General features: G+C 34.5%; 1 protein-coding gene across 1 annotated transcript in view; it reads left to right on the forward strand.

The window, feature by feature from the left end:
- CNTLN (centlein) overlaps positions 1-15,077 on the forward strand; it is a gene marked incomplete at both ends in the record, with an annotated part of 183,918 nt that overhangs the window by 49,117 nt on the left and 119,724 nt on the right. The window contains 1 exon segment of the mRNA XM_083883171.1: positions 4,759-4,899. Within this exon segment, the coding sequence (XP_083739297.1) occupies positions 4,759-4,899 (141 nt within the window).

A 15,077-nucleotide genomic window follows, 5' to 3' on the forward strand; every position in this document is an offset into this window, starting at 1 on the left:
CCCAAGACAATAATTTTTTTGAGGACTTGACACCTTTATCCTGCTGCAGTGACAGGATAAGGAGTCTGTGTTGTAGAGTTTTTATTGTTTGCTGCTCAGAGTAAGCGTGTTAATAAATATTTGAGGTTGATGTTGAATACTCTGAGCACAGGACAAGCAAATTAGTGACAGAATCACAGAGAATCACTGGGTGGTTGAAACTGGCAGACACCTCTGGAGATGGTGTAGTATGCTCCTCCAGCAGATCCAGCCCTCTGCTCCAGCAGTATCAGCTACAGCAGGCTTACCTAGTACTGTGTCCAATCTGAGTATGTCCAAGAATGGAGGCTCTGCAACCTCTCTGAGTATGCTCTTCCAGTGTTTGGCCACTTTCAATGGATTAAAATATTTTTACTATGTTTAGCTCTAATTTCGTCCAGTTTTATTGGTGCATATTGCTGCTTTTCCTGTCACTGAACATCACTTACAAGAGTCCATCTGCATCTTCTTTCTAGACTGTCATCAGGTATTTATAGATGTTGATAGTTCAGTTGTCACTGAACTTTCCCTTCTCCAGGCTGAGCAGCCTGCCTTTCTGTGTATAGCAGATGCTGTAATACTTAAATCATCTTTGTGGCCCTTCATTGGCTTTTTCCAGCCATGTCCATGTTTCTCTTGTACTGGGGAGCCCAGAACCAAACATAGCACCAAGATGTGTCATAAAACTTCTGACTAGAGGGGAAGGACCACCTCCCTTGCCCTGCTGACAACACTGTCCTCTGTGCAGCTCAGGTTGTCATTGGCATTTGGCACAAGGCCACATTACTGTCTTATGGCCATTCCAGTGTCCACCACGATCCCCAGGTCGTTTTCTGACAAGGTGCTTTCCAGTTTGTCTGTTCCCAGATTGTGCTTTTAGACAGGATTATTACCGCCCAGGGGCAGTAATTTGCACTTGTCTTTGTTGAGCTTCATGAGGTTCTTGTCCAGCCCTTTGTCCGGACTGCCAAGGTCCTTCTCAGTGGCAGCTGAAATGTCCATTGTGCCATCCCCCTTTATTGTATCATCAGCAAAATTGCCATGGTGCATTCTGTCCCATTATCTGGGTCATGAATGAAGATGTTGAAAAGTAGTGGCCCTGATGTTAGCCCCTAGGCTACTCCTTTAGTGCCTGGCCTTGAATTAGAGTCATTGATAATGACTCTTCAAACTTCAAAACTGGTAGTTTTACTAGTTGAAGGGAACTTTACTGTCCACTTATCTAGCCTATATCTCATTAGTTTGTCTATAGTATTTTATGTGCGACTATGTAAATGTCTTACTACAATCAAAAAAAACCAGCCTGTGCTCATCCCTTATCCACTGAGGTAGTAATTCCTTCAGAGAAAGCTGCCAAGCTAGTTGGTTAGAGCGTGGTGCTAATAATGTCAAGGTTGTGTATGAGCCATTTATTTAAGAGTTGTACTTGATGATCATTGTGGTCCCTGTCCAGCTCAGAATATTCTATGAATCTGTAAATATTATTTCTCTTATGACTCCTTGTGATCATCATCTCCATTACATGGTCCATCACCTTCACAGGGACTAAGATGTAGTTGACTGCTCTAGTTTCCCAGGACCTTTTGAACATAGGCCTTCCTAAAGAACCTATCCAAAGTAGCCATGCATGGCAGTGCTTCAGTAATGTGAGTTGTCTCACCTTGTCTCTGTGATCTCACTGAGTTCAGAAGGTGCAGACATATCTCTCATTCCTCCTGTTGTCTTCCATGGAGATGTGCTGTGCCCATTTGAACAGCAGCTTCAGATAGATACGTGATTGGGCTTATTTCCCAGTATGTGGAAAATCACACAGTAAAAGGCCAGTTTCTACAAAGGAGGCAGAGGAGTCCTGCAGGAATCAAAGGCAGAGAGTCCACTAGGCCATATGGGGTCTATCTTGAGGTTTTGGAAGACATGGCCTCCTTTTATCCTAAACTCCTGCCTGCATATTGCTTTCCTCCTTTCCCCATAGGCTGAGGTACTAGGAAGTTACAGCCTTCCTCAATCAGCTACTACATATTCCCCTGTAAGATGGATTTCCCCCATGGATTGCATGGCCATTAAAATTAGCTTTAAGCACATTGTGGCTGGAGAAGTTAATATTCATAAGTCTATTAAGCCTGGACATTTTTCCCTGAAGTTCAGCCTGCCCTGGATTCTGCAACAAACTTGGGTGGCTTGATATTCATGAAGACTCCCACACCCATTTCTCCAGAACTTGACTGGCTTTTTAAGATTGAGTTGTTCGTGAAGACAATTTATCCAGTTTTTCCTGTCACCATGAAGACTCTTAAGAACCTCTCTCATGCTATGAGCACTCCATTATTTATGTGCATAAAGTGAACATTCTCCCTGAATATTCTGCTGCTCATCACAAGGTGTTTTCTGCCCGTATCTACCTGTCTGCCTTCGTCTGCCAAGTCCAGGCACAGGTCACTCACTTGTCATTTCATCAACATCTTTGATCCCTGCCATTCCTAATTTAAAGCTCCCCTTATGATTTTGCTCATCTGTTATCAAGGGTACTTATTTATGTATGTTTGTTTGTATTGCACATTGGTACTGAATAGTGCCTGGTAAGGTTAGCATAATTTACATATTGGTCTGTAGAAGTGAAATAAAAGAAGGCTCCCGCACTGATTTACAATGTAAAAATAGTGCCTTATTCACTAAAGACAAAGGCAAGTTAAAGTACAAGTATGAATAAATAAAGTTTGATTTCTAAAATGTACTGTAATGGAACTGTGACTGAGTTTCCTTACTCTTAAAAAGCCTTGAATTTTACGTAAGCAAACATGTTAATGTGTTCTGACTGTGCTGTGGTTCTTGTGTGGCTGAAAGATTTAGTTTCCTTGTTCCACTGCTTCCCCTTAAGGATATAAATGGGAGTCTGATAAAGTCAACAAAAAAGACTCCTATTGACCTTAATACACTTTGTAGGCAGACCATTAGAGAACACATAATACTGCATTCTCGGGTGACAGACACAGATAACTGCATTGATGTTTGCATACAAATTAGAGAGCAGCAATATAGCACACTGGCCTTGAGGATTGAACCTTATCCCATGTTTTGCTCTTCCACAATAAAATGAAGATCTGATTGGAGAACCTGTGCAAAATTAATATAATCTGTATTTTAACTGCAGTGAAAAGATGTGTTGTTTTCTACTATATACATGCAGTCAGGGAAATTAAAGAAGTGTTTGTTTGGAAGCCTGGAAAGCACTAATCTATGTATTGCTGTGTGCATATTTCTGCTGCTGTTCTTCTGAACAGAAGTAAAATAGTACATATGCAATACATACTGCAGTTGCACTTTCTTACATCAGGAGTCTTTAATGTATCTCTACCCTTGTTAACTTTGGGGGACCATTTTTCAATTCATTCAAAACAGCAGGACAGTGTTAAATCCTAGTAAGCTTGGTTAGTGTCTCCTTAATATTATCCTTTGTTGCTCTGTTAACAGACTTTCTAAAATGGTGCTTTTTAACAAAATAAAACTGTCTGACTGTCGTATTGTACATGTAATCTGAATTCTTATATAATTTTTCAGATGTATCTATATTGAATAATCATTCAAACAAAAACCCTAATTAGTGGCATAGGCTTTTTTTAAAAAAATTATGAACTTCCCTTAAAATTGTTTATTTGTCATTCTGTGTTTTCCCTGGAAGAAGACAATGAAGTTGGAATTGCTGCTTACCTTTTGTACACTAATCTTTGCCTGGATATCTCCAAGAGCACTAGAAAAATGGAATGATAAGTCCTGTTAATGACAATTCTAGTCACACAAATGTTACGTATGTGTTAGAGGTTACAGAGACAATTCTTTGAGGAAGTAAGGAACAAAATCAGTTGGAGTGCTAAATATATATTTTGATATCTCTGTGTTATACTAGTGTGCAGTGTCTCTGTGCTTGTGAATTACAAGGGAATTAAGTAGAAAATATATAAACAGGGATTAATAGAGTCATCTGTATTTTTAATATATGTTGCAGAAAATATTAGAAGTTTTAATTTTTGTTTATAGTAAGTATTACAGTACTTTGATCATCAGTGGTACTGTAAAATTATCAAGAAAGCTGATTATACTAGATCTATGCTATGGTTGCGTTACAACACCATTCCGATTACTGTCTTTATAGGGCTTTTATTATGTTATATAATACGCACCAAAGTTTTTGCTTACTTTTTTTATGGTTGTTGCAATATGCCATACCTGCAGACAAGAGGTAATTTATCAGCAAACATATTCATGTGTCTAGGGAGTAGATGCATTTCAGAAAAAAGCTTGCTTCACACATACTTTGCAAGTTCAGGAAAATGTTTTATCTTTTTCTGATCGTTCTAGGTAAAAAAAAATAAACTTATTTACAGTTGATGTGTTCTATCTATTTTATATTTTGACTCTTACTGTTAAAGAGTTAGCTGAATATTGACTAAAAAAGATGAAGCAGTGAAAATTTATTTATTTTAGTTAAAGTATTACAGGGAAATAGAAAGGCATTCCATTTTGAAAGTTAACTGTTTTGTAGATATTTCTCAAAAGTGTATGATAAATATTTTATATGTAACTTACAGTGTTTTTAAGGCAATTGACAGAAAAATAAATTAAGATAGGATGCTCATTATCTACAATAAAATTATTTACATACAATTTTTTAACAGAGGTCATTGTTCTTTTTCTTAGTTTCTTTTTATTGCTTGTTTTGCACAGGAAGGAGTTGGGGGAGGTAAGAATCTCACAGACAAAACATTGAAGATACAACACAGCAGGCTGAGCTGATAAAGCAGCTAGAGGCTCTCAATGCTGATAAACAAAAAGTACTTCAAGACCAGGAATATGCTCACACAGCTGAAACAACATATCAAAAATTATGTTATTCTGCTTTATGGTCATAGGGTTCATTTTAATATCCATCTGTACAATATCAATGCACAGACTAATCAAACTCTTTGTGCTGTTGTATCTTCTAGATCTCTGGCTTTCTACTATTGCCAAAATACAGTTGAGTATCCAAGTTTATTGGCCTAATTGCATCCTAGCATGTATGGACCCTTGCATACATTGAACTGATCAGCCTTAAAAAACTAAGATTTCATTGCATCTGAAGTAAAACAGGATTGAATTGCCAAGCATATAAATTTCTTTTTCTAATTTGGGGTTAACTGTGTTTTTCTTCTTCCTGTTTTGGAGGACAGGAGCTTTCAATTACTCCATTCTCCAAATTGATTTTTACAGTTCAGGGGAAGATATTCTTTTCACTAAACAAAGTATTTGTATGAATCACAAAGAATTTTAGTTTTAAGATACAAAAACCTGTTCTATAAAAATTAACCAGAAAAAAAATATTGCTATATTGTCTTTTGAAATGGCTGGAACAATACATACATTTGCAGAACAGTTTTCTGATTTTGGTGAATGTAAGAGAAAATGTTCACCCTAATGATCTGTTAAATATGCACTACTCAGAACTTCTTTTAGTTTTATGAAATTATATGTGGTTTTCAATCTGTAAGAAATATAGAAGATATGCTTGCTTTCTTTTTAGAAAGATTAAGAAGGAAGAAGGCAAGAAAGAATTTGTATAAACAATTTTCACAACTTTCTACTATCTTGGAACTGCTTTCTGAAGTTGTGTATTTCCAGTGCTTTTTCCCAAAAATTTTTCTTCCCTTTGTCATCTTCCTAAGAGTGTGCAGTTTGTAATAAAATTGTCAAGCTAGGCCTGAGTCAAACCAGAATCGGTACTGGGTTTCTAGAGATGCGTTAGCATTTTATAGCTCATTGTGCCCAGCACTTTCTTGTCTACTTGACTTGTGATCATGTATCATGTGATGTGGTTTGCTAAGGTAATTATAAATTTTGTGGAATACCAGCATAAAGAGCTGCTGCATATAAAAAAGAGTGGGAAAAAAACCAAACACCCTAGAAAACTCTGCAGTATATTTGACTGCAGTGATGATAGATATTAAATAATTTCTGCATTGCAATAGTATTTCAGTCAAGCTACAGGTAGTCTTTCTATCAAAGCTGTTCAGAACACGTACAAGGCAGAGGGAATTTATCTGGGGCAAGATAGAGTAAATTCTAGAATGAAAAAAAAGAAAATAGAGGTGTCAGGAGTTGATAGTTTTTTATTTTCCATTCTCTAGTCAATGCTTCTGAAGGTGTTAAATGGATTCGAGTCACTCAAAAAAAAAAAAAAAAAGAGGACAGTATGATGTGTCTTCACTGCTGTGTATAAAACCACATTCCTTCATACAAGTTCTACAACAATATGATATGAAAAAAAAAACCCTGGATTTTCATGAGACTGTTTTAAAGCATGAAAAAACTTTATAAAGGTTACTTTACCTTGCACAGTAAAGATTTTGCCAGTATTTCTTCAGTATTGGGAAAGAATTTGATCTTTCTTGTGAAAAATAGTTGCTTAAGTAATAGTTGCAATGTAAAATTGATGGGTATATTGATATAGCTATAGGGTCAAGCCACTTCTAATCTGGCTTGGTTGAATATTTAGGATTGCTTCAGGAAGCTGGTTTACAGTTCTTAGTCAGTCTTAGGCAGGACCGAAAGCTTCTGCCTATCTTACCTTATAGAAAGGATGGTGTGGTTTAGAAGATAAGCCCTAATTTTTGGTAGCTGCCGAATACTGCCAACTTACAAAAATTTGCAGGTTTGGAGATGTTAAATTCAATGTTTTTAAACAAAAGAGTAAGGTCTCTTAAACCTCTTTAATCAGCAAAAGCCAACTCATATCTGCTAAAAATTACTATTGTGGAACTCCTAAGTTGTCTTTTTGTAAAATATCGAACTTGAAAAAATATGGGAAAAAAAAAAAAAAAAAAAAAAAAAAAAAAAAAAAAAAAAAAAAGTTAAAAAAGGAGTAAATGCAGTTCCTTAAGTCACAGTGGAATAGAGCTGATGTTTGTGGCAAGTTGAGTTGAGAGAACTTTGGAAGGGGAAAGGAGTTCTTTTATCATGACAGTCATACTGTATTTTTGATCAGAACTGTATAAAACAGCCAATCATAATTGCTTCAAAGTAATGTGGATTTTTCAATTCATAAGATATGCAGTCCTGTCGAAGTCAGCAGGTTTTTGGAAAATTCAGCATGTATAGAAATATTATAAATGTCTATTTTTTGCATGAATGAGAGGGGCACAAACTATTGGCAGACAAATCTGTGTTCTGTTTGTCTTCCCTGCATTAATAATATGCAGTCTGCAACAGCTAGATAAGGATGTGTCAGCTATTCCACAAATACAGTCACAAAGGAATATTTTCCTACTTCTTCAAATGGCATTGAGCCTATCAGCGTGTACATCCTATGATATATTGTCCCTTACAGCAAGATCAATGACCTCTCTGTTAGTGGTCACATAGGCACTATGTGTTGTAGCTCACGCAGTATGGTTGGCTCACATATTCGAAGTTCATGTTAACAGGGTACCATTGAGAAAAACAGATCTTTGTGCTGATGTTAATGTGTAATATAAAACAGTAGGCGGAAAAAAAGAAAAAATATTTCTGATAAATGAGGCCATAAACTTGCATTGAATGATGTATAAATATAGTGAGGACCACAGATTTTCAATTCTAGCTGTAGTGAGTAGCGTGTAAAAATATGTAATCTGTTTTATCAAGTTGGGTTGACTTCATAAACTTGTTTTCTCTAAGTTTTAAATTTTCAGGATGCTGTGTTCTACAATAACTCCTTTACATTAGGAGCTTTTACAGAAATAAATTGATATCTATTTCATATTGTAGCTGTAGTTCATATTCTCAAGGATAGAGAGTATTTTTCTAAATGTGTAGCATCTGCTTTAGTGGTCCCAAATGCTCTGGGGACTTCATTCCTATGCTGGATTTAATGAGACTCAATAGATTTGTCCTCACCAACAATTTCAAGGTGGAGAGATTTCAATCAATACTAGGGATAATAAGACAAGAAGAGATTCTGAAGTCCTTCACCAGCTTATCACAGTTTTCTTAAATTTACACATTAAGACCTTTGTTTTTATAATGCAGTAATTCTGCTTGATCTAATGTGGCCTTTAGGATGCATGTTAATTATAACTGACTAAAAGTCTTTCAGTGGAAGGCCTTTTTAGTGGAGTGGAAATACCATTGTCATTCAACAGGAAATAATAATTTATGTCCTGGAACTCAGCTCTCAGGTAGAGAATACTATGAATTGTGGTACTGTGCATGTCTGTGGATGAAGGAAAGCATTGTGCAGTAGTTAGTCTAATTAGACTATTTAGATTTAATAATTAGCACAGTAAGAGTTTCCAGTTCTGAGGCATTACAGAAATCTACATCAAGTGCATCAGCAAGTAGATAAAAATAAGAATGTGACAGATACATTTTTAGATGTTAATTTTGTACCTGCAGTTGCCTTTGCTGGTCCTTCTCATGGTGTCTTGTAGAAGTAGTTTGCTTTCTCTCGAGCGCAAGAAGTTGTCTTCACATCATCAAATTACTCACATAATAAGGTTGTTTAAGACTTGAAGTATTTTCTGTAATTGCAGCAACTTTAGGCATAGTCAGAAATAAATGTGTTTATGTGAGCAGTATTAAATTCTGAAAATAAATAGTAAATAGAGCTATAGATCTGTATATGCTAGTGATAGTGCAGGTTCCTATTCAAATTAAGATGAAGAGCCTAAATTCTTTCACACATAATAAGGCAAGGGAGAAAGTACATGTCCGGTCAAATATGCTGAAGCCCACATAAGCAGTAAGTGTATTCTCATTTTCTTGTCTGCTTTGGGAAGGTTTTGAGGAACTCAGATCTTTAACAGATTCCTACACTTTATTTCAAGCTCAGATACTGTTTTCTGTTGTTGGAAAGTGTGTTAATTAAGGTAGTCTTTGTTTCTTGTATGCTAAACGCCAGTACACTTGGTCACATTCTAGCAGGTAGATTTTGGCATCAGATGTGCCTGTAGGTTGAAGAAATCCTGGGTAGACTGAATCTCTTCGGGTGATATTAAATTGTATACTCACAGGCAATGGTTTTCATACTTGAAAGACCTTGTACTGATATTATTAGACCACAGTAGTTCCTGCATGTAATGATGTAGACAGATACCTGTGGAATATTCAAGTATTTGGAAGGGAAAAAATTGAATATAAAGTAAAATAAAATATCATGTATGTGCTACATATTATCTCTCTGGACCGTCTTGTCACCTTCACTCTGGAGTTTCTTCAGCTGATTTTTGCCCTTGTTCTTTTCAAGTTCTCATAAAAAGCACAGGTTGTAACATGGATTTCTGCAATGATGCTGTAATAATTTTCATTATAGTTTTACTGTGTCTTAATTTAGACTAACTTTTAAAAATTTATGTCATTACTATATGCTGAATATTACTGTATCTTTGGATTAATAAACAACTAGATGTGGCACTTAGTGCTATGGTTCAGTTGACGTGATGCCTTTGGTGAGAGGCTGAACTTGATGATCTTCAAGGTCTTTTCCAACCTTGGTGATTCTATGGTTCTATTGGGTGTCTGTAATATACTTTTTCGTATTTTATAGGGTATGAGCATTTGGGTAAAATGTTTAATGTAGGAGAATACTTGTTTTATAGACAGTGCATGTCTATGTTTACTGTTACGTTTTTAGATGGATTTACCTTAGTGTTATAGTGTTACCTAGTGTTACCTATAGTGTACGTAGTGTTATATAAACCATAGTTTAAAAAGATGAATGGTGTGAATATGGGTTTTACATGTAGATTTAGCTGGTTTTATACTTGAACATGTTTTTTGTTAGTACTGTTTTTCCTCACCCAAAATTTTGAAGAAAGACTCCGAAATGACCCTACTCTTGTACTTTAGTTGATATCATAGAAAAGTTCATGACAGTATCAACCTTTTGGAGCATGGAAATGGAAGATGCACCCCAGCTGTTATCTGGAATTTAGTGCATAGGAGCAATCTAAACCTACTTTTAAATAAATCCTGCACACCTGTTAGTGTTGGAAATTTGTTTCAGCTGTTTGACTCTGGAGATTTTTTTTTTCCAATTGCACTACAATTCTGGTTAACATACCATCCAATAAATAGCATGGGTTGATTATTATTTAGTTTTACTAGGTTTGGGGCTTTTTTGGGGGGGCGTTAGGGTTTTTTTTTGTTGTGTGTTTGTTTGTTTGTTTGTTTTTTGTTCTGTTTTGTTTTGTTTTGTTTTGTTTTTTTGTTTCTCAGCTTTCCTTGGTCTGACCTAAGATAATTTTGCCATCACACATATTCAATATATGTCAGTATTTCCTTATCCCACCATTATCAGGCTGTAAAGTGTTTTCCAATACATATGTGTAGCTATTACAGTTCCATCTTTTGTTTCTGGAAGTCCTGGCTTTGGTTTGGCATTTTTTCCTTACTTGATAGTATTTATGTTTTCTGTTTCAAGTAATTCTTCAATGATGTACCAAAAAAGTGTTTTCTGATTAAGTCAGATAAATCAATAGAGGAAATTGTTAGGATAGCTGAGAAATATGGAATACTTTATTTCTTGTATAATTCAGCTAAATTACATACCCTTTTTGACTGAAGACTAATGCTCTTGTGTCATATAGACTAAATTTATTACAGTGAACTGATTTCTGATATCTTTATTCTTTTCTCATTTGTTTTTATGTATCTTCACCTGTAACAATCTAAGCTGCCTATTAGAGAAAGGAGAGCTATAATATGTTAAGAAGAAATTTTCAAATTACAGTCAACAATTTTTGCAGAGCACTTGTGTGTTATTTACTGGTGTGGTTTTTTTCCCCACTATCAAATGTCATAAGATGCTGTAAGGAATTATTTAAATTGTATTGCTTTTTATTTTTGTCTTATAAACAAAATTCATTTTTTGTAGGTTTTCTTGGGAATTAAAAAGTTTACTGGGTAGATCTCGTGTTGCATTGAAGTGAAGTAGAATCATTCACATACATATAGTCGATTCCACTATTTTCTTCTGTGAAGTTTGCTAGTTCTGAGATTAATATACAATATTTTTGGTTTTTATTTGGATATTTTAGGCAATGTTCTGTCTCTACTCCTCTGATCTCTGTTTTACATCCCGTTTCTACACACCTGACTTTTTTAATGCTTGACCTGTTTCATCGTGCTATGCAATTCTGAATATTTTGGAATGTGCTTACTGCAATGTGATTAAATTTCGTGCCTCTTCTAAAACTGGGTCAGAAATTAGCATTAAACCCAAAATAATCCAGTGTAAATACTAAGCATTTATTTGATCTACAAAATAGAAAAAGAAGTGATGAGGAACCAAATGGAAATTTGGAAGCTATTTTGGTTATCTGTACTATTTTCTGACAGCTAATTTTAATTTTTAAATTTTCTGATATTAAATTCCTTAAAAAAAGAATATGACTATTATCAATTACTATTGAATAGTACATTGTTATTTTAAAAAGTAGACAAACCATAGTTTAAAAAGATGAATGGTGTGACTATGGTTTTTACATGTAGATTTAGCTAGTTTTATACTTGAACATGTTTTTTGTTAGTACTGTTTTCAAAGCAGGGAAGGTTGGAAAAGTTTATGCAAGTCAAAAGACATGCTATTTGTCTTGTCCTGACAAATGCTGACTACCAAAAAAACCCATTAGCTACATTAGGGGATATGGCTGCCAACTAGGAAAAAACATATTTTTGATGTTCTCCATTCATCTTACTAGGACGCTACCTTTCAGATGCTGTAATTATAACCACTTAAATACTGCTAGTCATAAAACCAGCAAATTGTCATACCAGTATGATCTAGTTAATGAGCTTGTATAGTTATAGCTGGAACTGTGTCTTGATGTTCCATTCATTTGGAAGGACATTATATGGTTTTGATAAATGAACTGTTTATTTTCTGTGAGATACTTATTTCCATAAGAAATTGGCTAATCTTTAACTTACACTTCTAGAGATGATGTAAACAAATATAAATATAAATGAAAAATCCAGTAGGCACAAAAATTTCAATGCAAATGTTTAATGACTTGGACTCATTTGAAGTATCAATCTGTCTTGATTTTGAATTAATTTTGCCTGAGAGACATGATCTCTGATCTGCCTTGGAAAAAGGCAAGAAATAATTCCCTTTGTCCTGTATGGATTTTGAGAGCCCATGGGAGTAGAAAATTATAGGAAGATGAAAGACTGATTATTGTTTCCAAATTTCTCACAAAATGTTAGATAGTTTCCCAGTCTAGAAGTTGTGATTGCTTTTCAAAGGTTTTAATTCCTAAATGATAGAAACAAATTAAAGGGAGAAAGAACCATATCATTTAAATAAAAGTGACAACACAAAGAGTAAAATGAAAAGCCTTTCTTGCATTCTGCTGTAACAAATATCCCAGATTTTGTTAGCATGTAGTTTTGCTCTGGGTGAAAGGCTGAAGTATGCCTTTTGGGACTGTGTCATGATGCTTATTTTGACTGAATTTTGATTATAGCAAAATTTCCCATTGCTATCTTTACTATCCAGTGTAAATTTCGGAAAGGTAATGATTATTGTGTTGGTTGCCCATCTGGGGTTTCTGGAGGGGAAAACACAGTGATTACCTTCTTCTTGACCTGTTAGATAACCAGAATTCTGGTAATTTGTGAAATTCTGAAGTCAAACGTGATTGAGAGGAACCCTCTGACTCATCCATTGGTCTCTTGACTGCAAGATCAGAATGCAGTGGATTTGGAATAGAAGCTTGGATAATAAGACACCAAAGCAGTGTGGACACCTATTCATTTTCCTATTACAATTTTTTAATCACTCCTTCCTAAGAAGAGAAGATGGTTTAAGTGCAATTTTATTTCTGCTATGAAATACTGATTTCTTGAGCATGTTCAGATTAATGCCTACCTGAAAGCTCAGCCTGTGAGACATGCTTACAGTCTGTTAACACAGTAACGTATCTTCTTCAGATACTGAGTAGCTAGGAGTGTAACACTGTGTTACATGTGTTGTAACATCAGTGTTGCATGTGTTAGACTCTTCTGGGTTTGAACTTCTCTTGCTGTTCAGATTACACTGAGTCAGGCAAAAATGAATTTTTTAGTGTTGGCTTTGTTACCAAGAATATCTCTGGTTTTTTCCATTAGAGGTAAAATACACCTTTCTAAAATACTGTATACCTAATCTAGTCAATGTAGCACTTGTTTTGGTGAGAACAAATTTTTGCTGCCTTTTATTTGGCTATTCTGGTAATCTGTGTGATGAAAAATTTCAGTCTGCTTTACAGAACTCTTATGTTTACATCTTACTATGTATTCATTTTGTTTTTCAGTTACTGTATCATAACTAGATAACTAATCATAACTAAGATTGTTAGTCAAAAAAAGCAGATTTTTAAACTGAAACGAAAGGTTAGATCCATATGAGGAATACATAAAGAAAATTTTTCAAAACTGTACCCATTATTGCCATGCAAAAATCCATCAAGATGTATTTTCAGAGTATGACTTACTGGTTTTTAACATTAATTTTTCAATGATTTCATTTTATTAGACTCTATTTATATAGTAGAGTCTTCAAAACACTGATTTTGACTGAAATAGAAATTATAAAAAGAACTTAGCTTGACAGGGTAGCTCTAATTTATTTTGGCAATTCTAGATTTAGTCCAATATACTTACCATTGCAATGTGGCTATTTGAAGTTCATATTTGAGCTTAATTTTCTGTCTTGGTAATAATACAGCATTAAAAAAAAGGCAGATATCACATTGTAAGTGTGGTGTTGTAAATTCCATTTTACAATTTTTGATCATTTCAGTTGCTGAAACATAATCCTAACAAAATGCTTTTTACATTACAATTATTTGGGTTTGTTAGAAAACTCATTCATTTAATTTATATACAATAAAAATTTCTCATTGTTGCACCCTCTGTGGGCCAAAACTTGACAGAATTGTTGTCCAGTTTTTAGAAATGCTCAATTCATTTAAAAAGTAAGTTAAAATCATCACAAAAGTGTCAAAATACAATTTTTAAAGCAAATAACAAATACTGTAGAAAAAGAGACTTGTAGCAGACAAGATGAAATTAAATCATAATGGATTTCAATGCTATGTAACACTGAAGCACACTGAGGAAAGCAAAAGATTTATCTCTGTTTGCTTGAAGGCTCAGGCTTTGGAGAAAGTCATATGGAACTGAAATCAACCAATTTACGTGATGCAACGCACTAAGTAAATAATTAGAATTTAATGATGGAAAAGACTAATAACATTTTTCAAATGGTTGTATTCCTCTACCTGCAAACTGTCTTTTATTTTGAGATTATTACTCTTATAAAAAGGACAGGTATAAATTATAGCTTGCTTGCAAAGTTGTACTTTTTCCACGCTCAAATCCGTTATAGAAAAGTAACAGTATTTTTTGTGTTTGAAATACATAAGTAAGTATAATTTTAACTTTATATTTGCAACTCATGGGATTTTTAATATTAATGATGTCATTTTTAATTTTGATTTTTTATATCAAATTAATTATGGTAGCTTACAGCTAACACTTTAAAAAAAATAGTACAAGTCTGGTTGTTTCTCAGTCAGAGAAGCAGTAATATATTTTACTTTCCAGACATGTTTTCCTATACTAATGTGTTGTGAAACTATTTACAGTGTTTTGTATATATATCCTTTAAACAAGATGCAAAGGAGAAAATAAAGGTATTTTTAAAGTATAATTATTTTTCCAAAAGTCTGTTAAGTCTGAGCTGCACACGTGCTGAGGTAATACACATACAAAGGAGTGTCTTTGCCTCAGAAGAGCTGTGTGGTATTATAAGTTGTCTAATGAAGTCTGTGAAGTAATTGTTGCTTTTGGGATTACAGAATACTAGCACTTGATTGTCATAAAATGCAATTTCAGTTATATCTGGGTTTGTTTTACTGTCACAATTTGGAACTTCACCTGCAATGTTGTATGTGTACCAGGATGCAGGCATGCATTGTCTATAAAACAAGGAACAGTGATTTTTTGCAGCTTTTGAAATTACTTTTTTAAGGAAAAGGAAAGAAATGCAGTGTACTTGAGGAAGT

The sequence above is a fragment of the Zosterops lateralis genome (genome assembly GCF_965231275.1).
Source record: "Zosterops lateralis genome assembly, chromosome: Z".
Taxonomy (NCBI): domain Eukaryota; kingdom Metazoa; phylum Chordata; class Aves; order Passeriformes; family Zosteropidae; genus Zosterops; species Zosterops lateralis.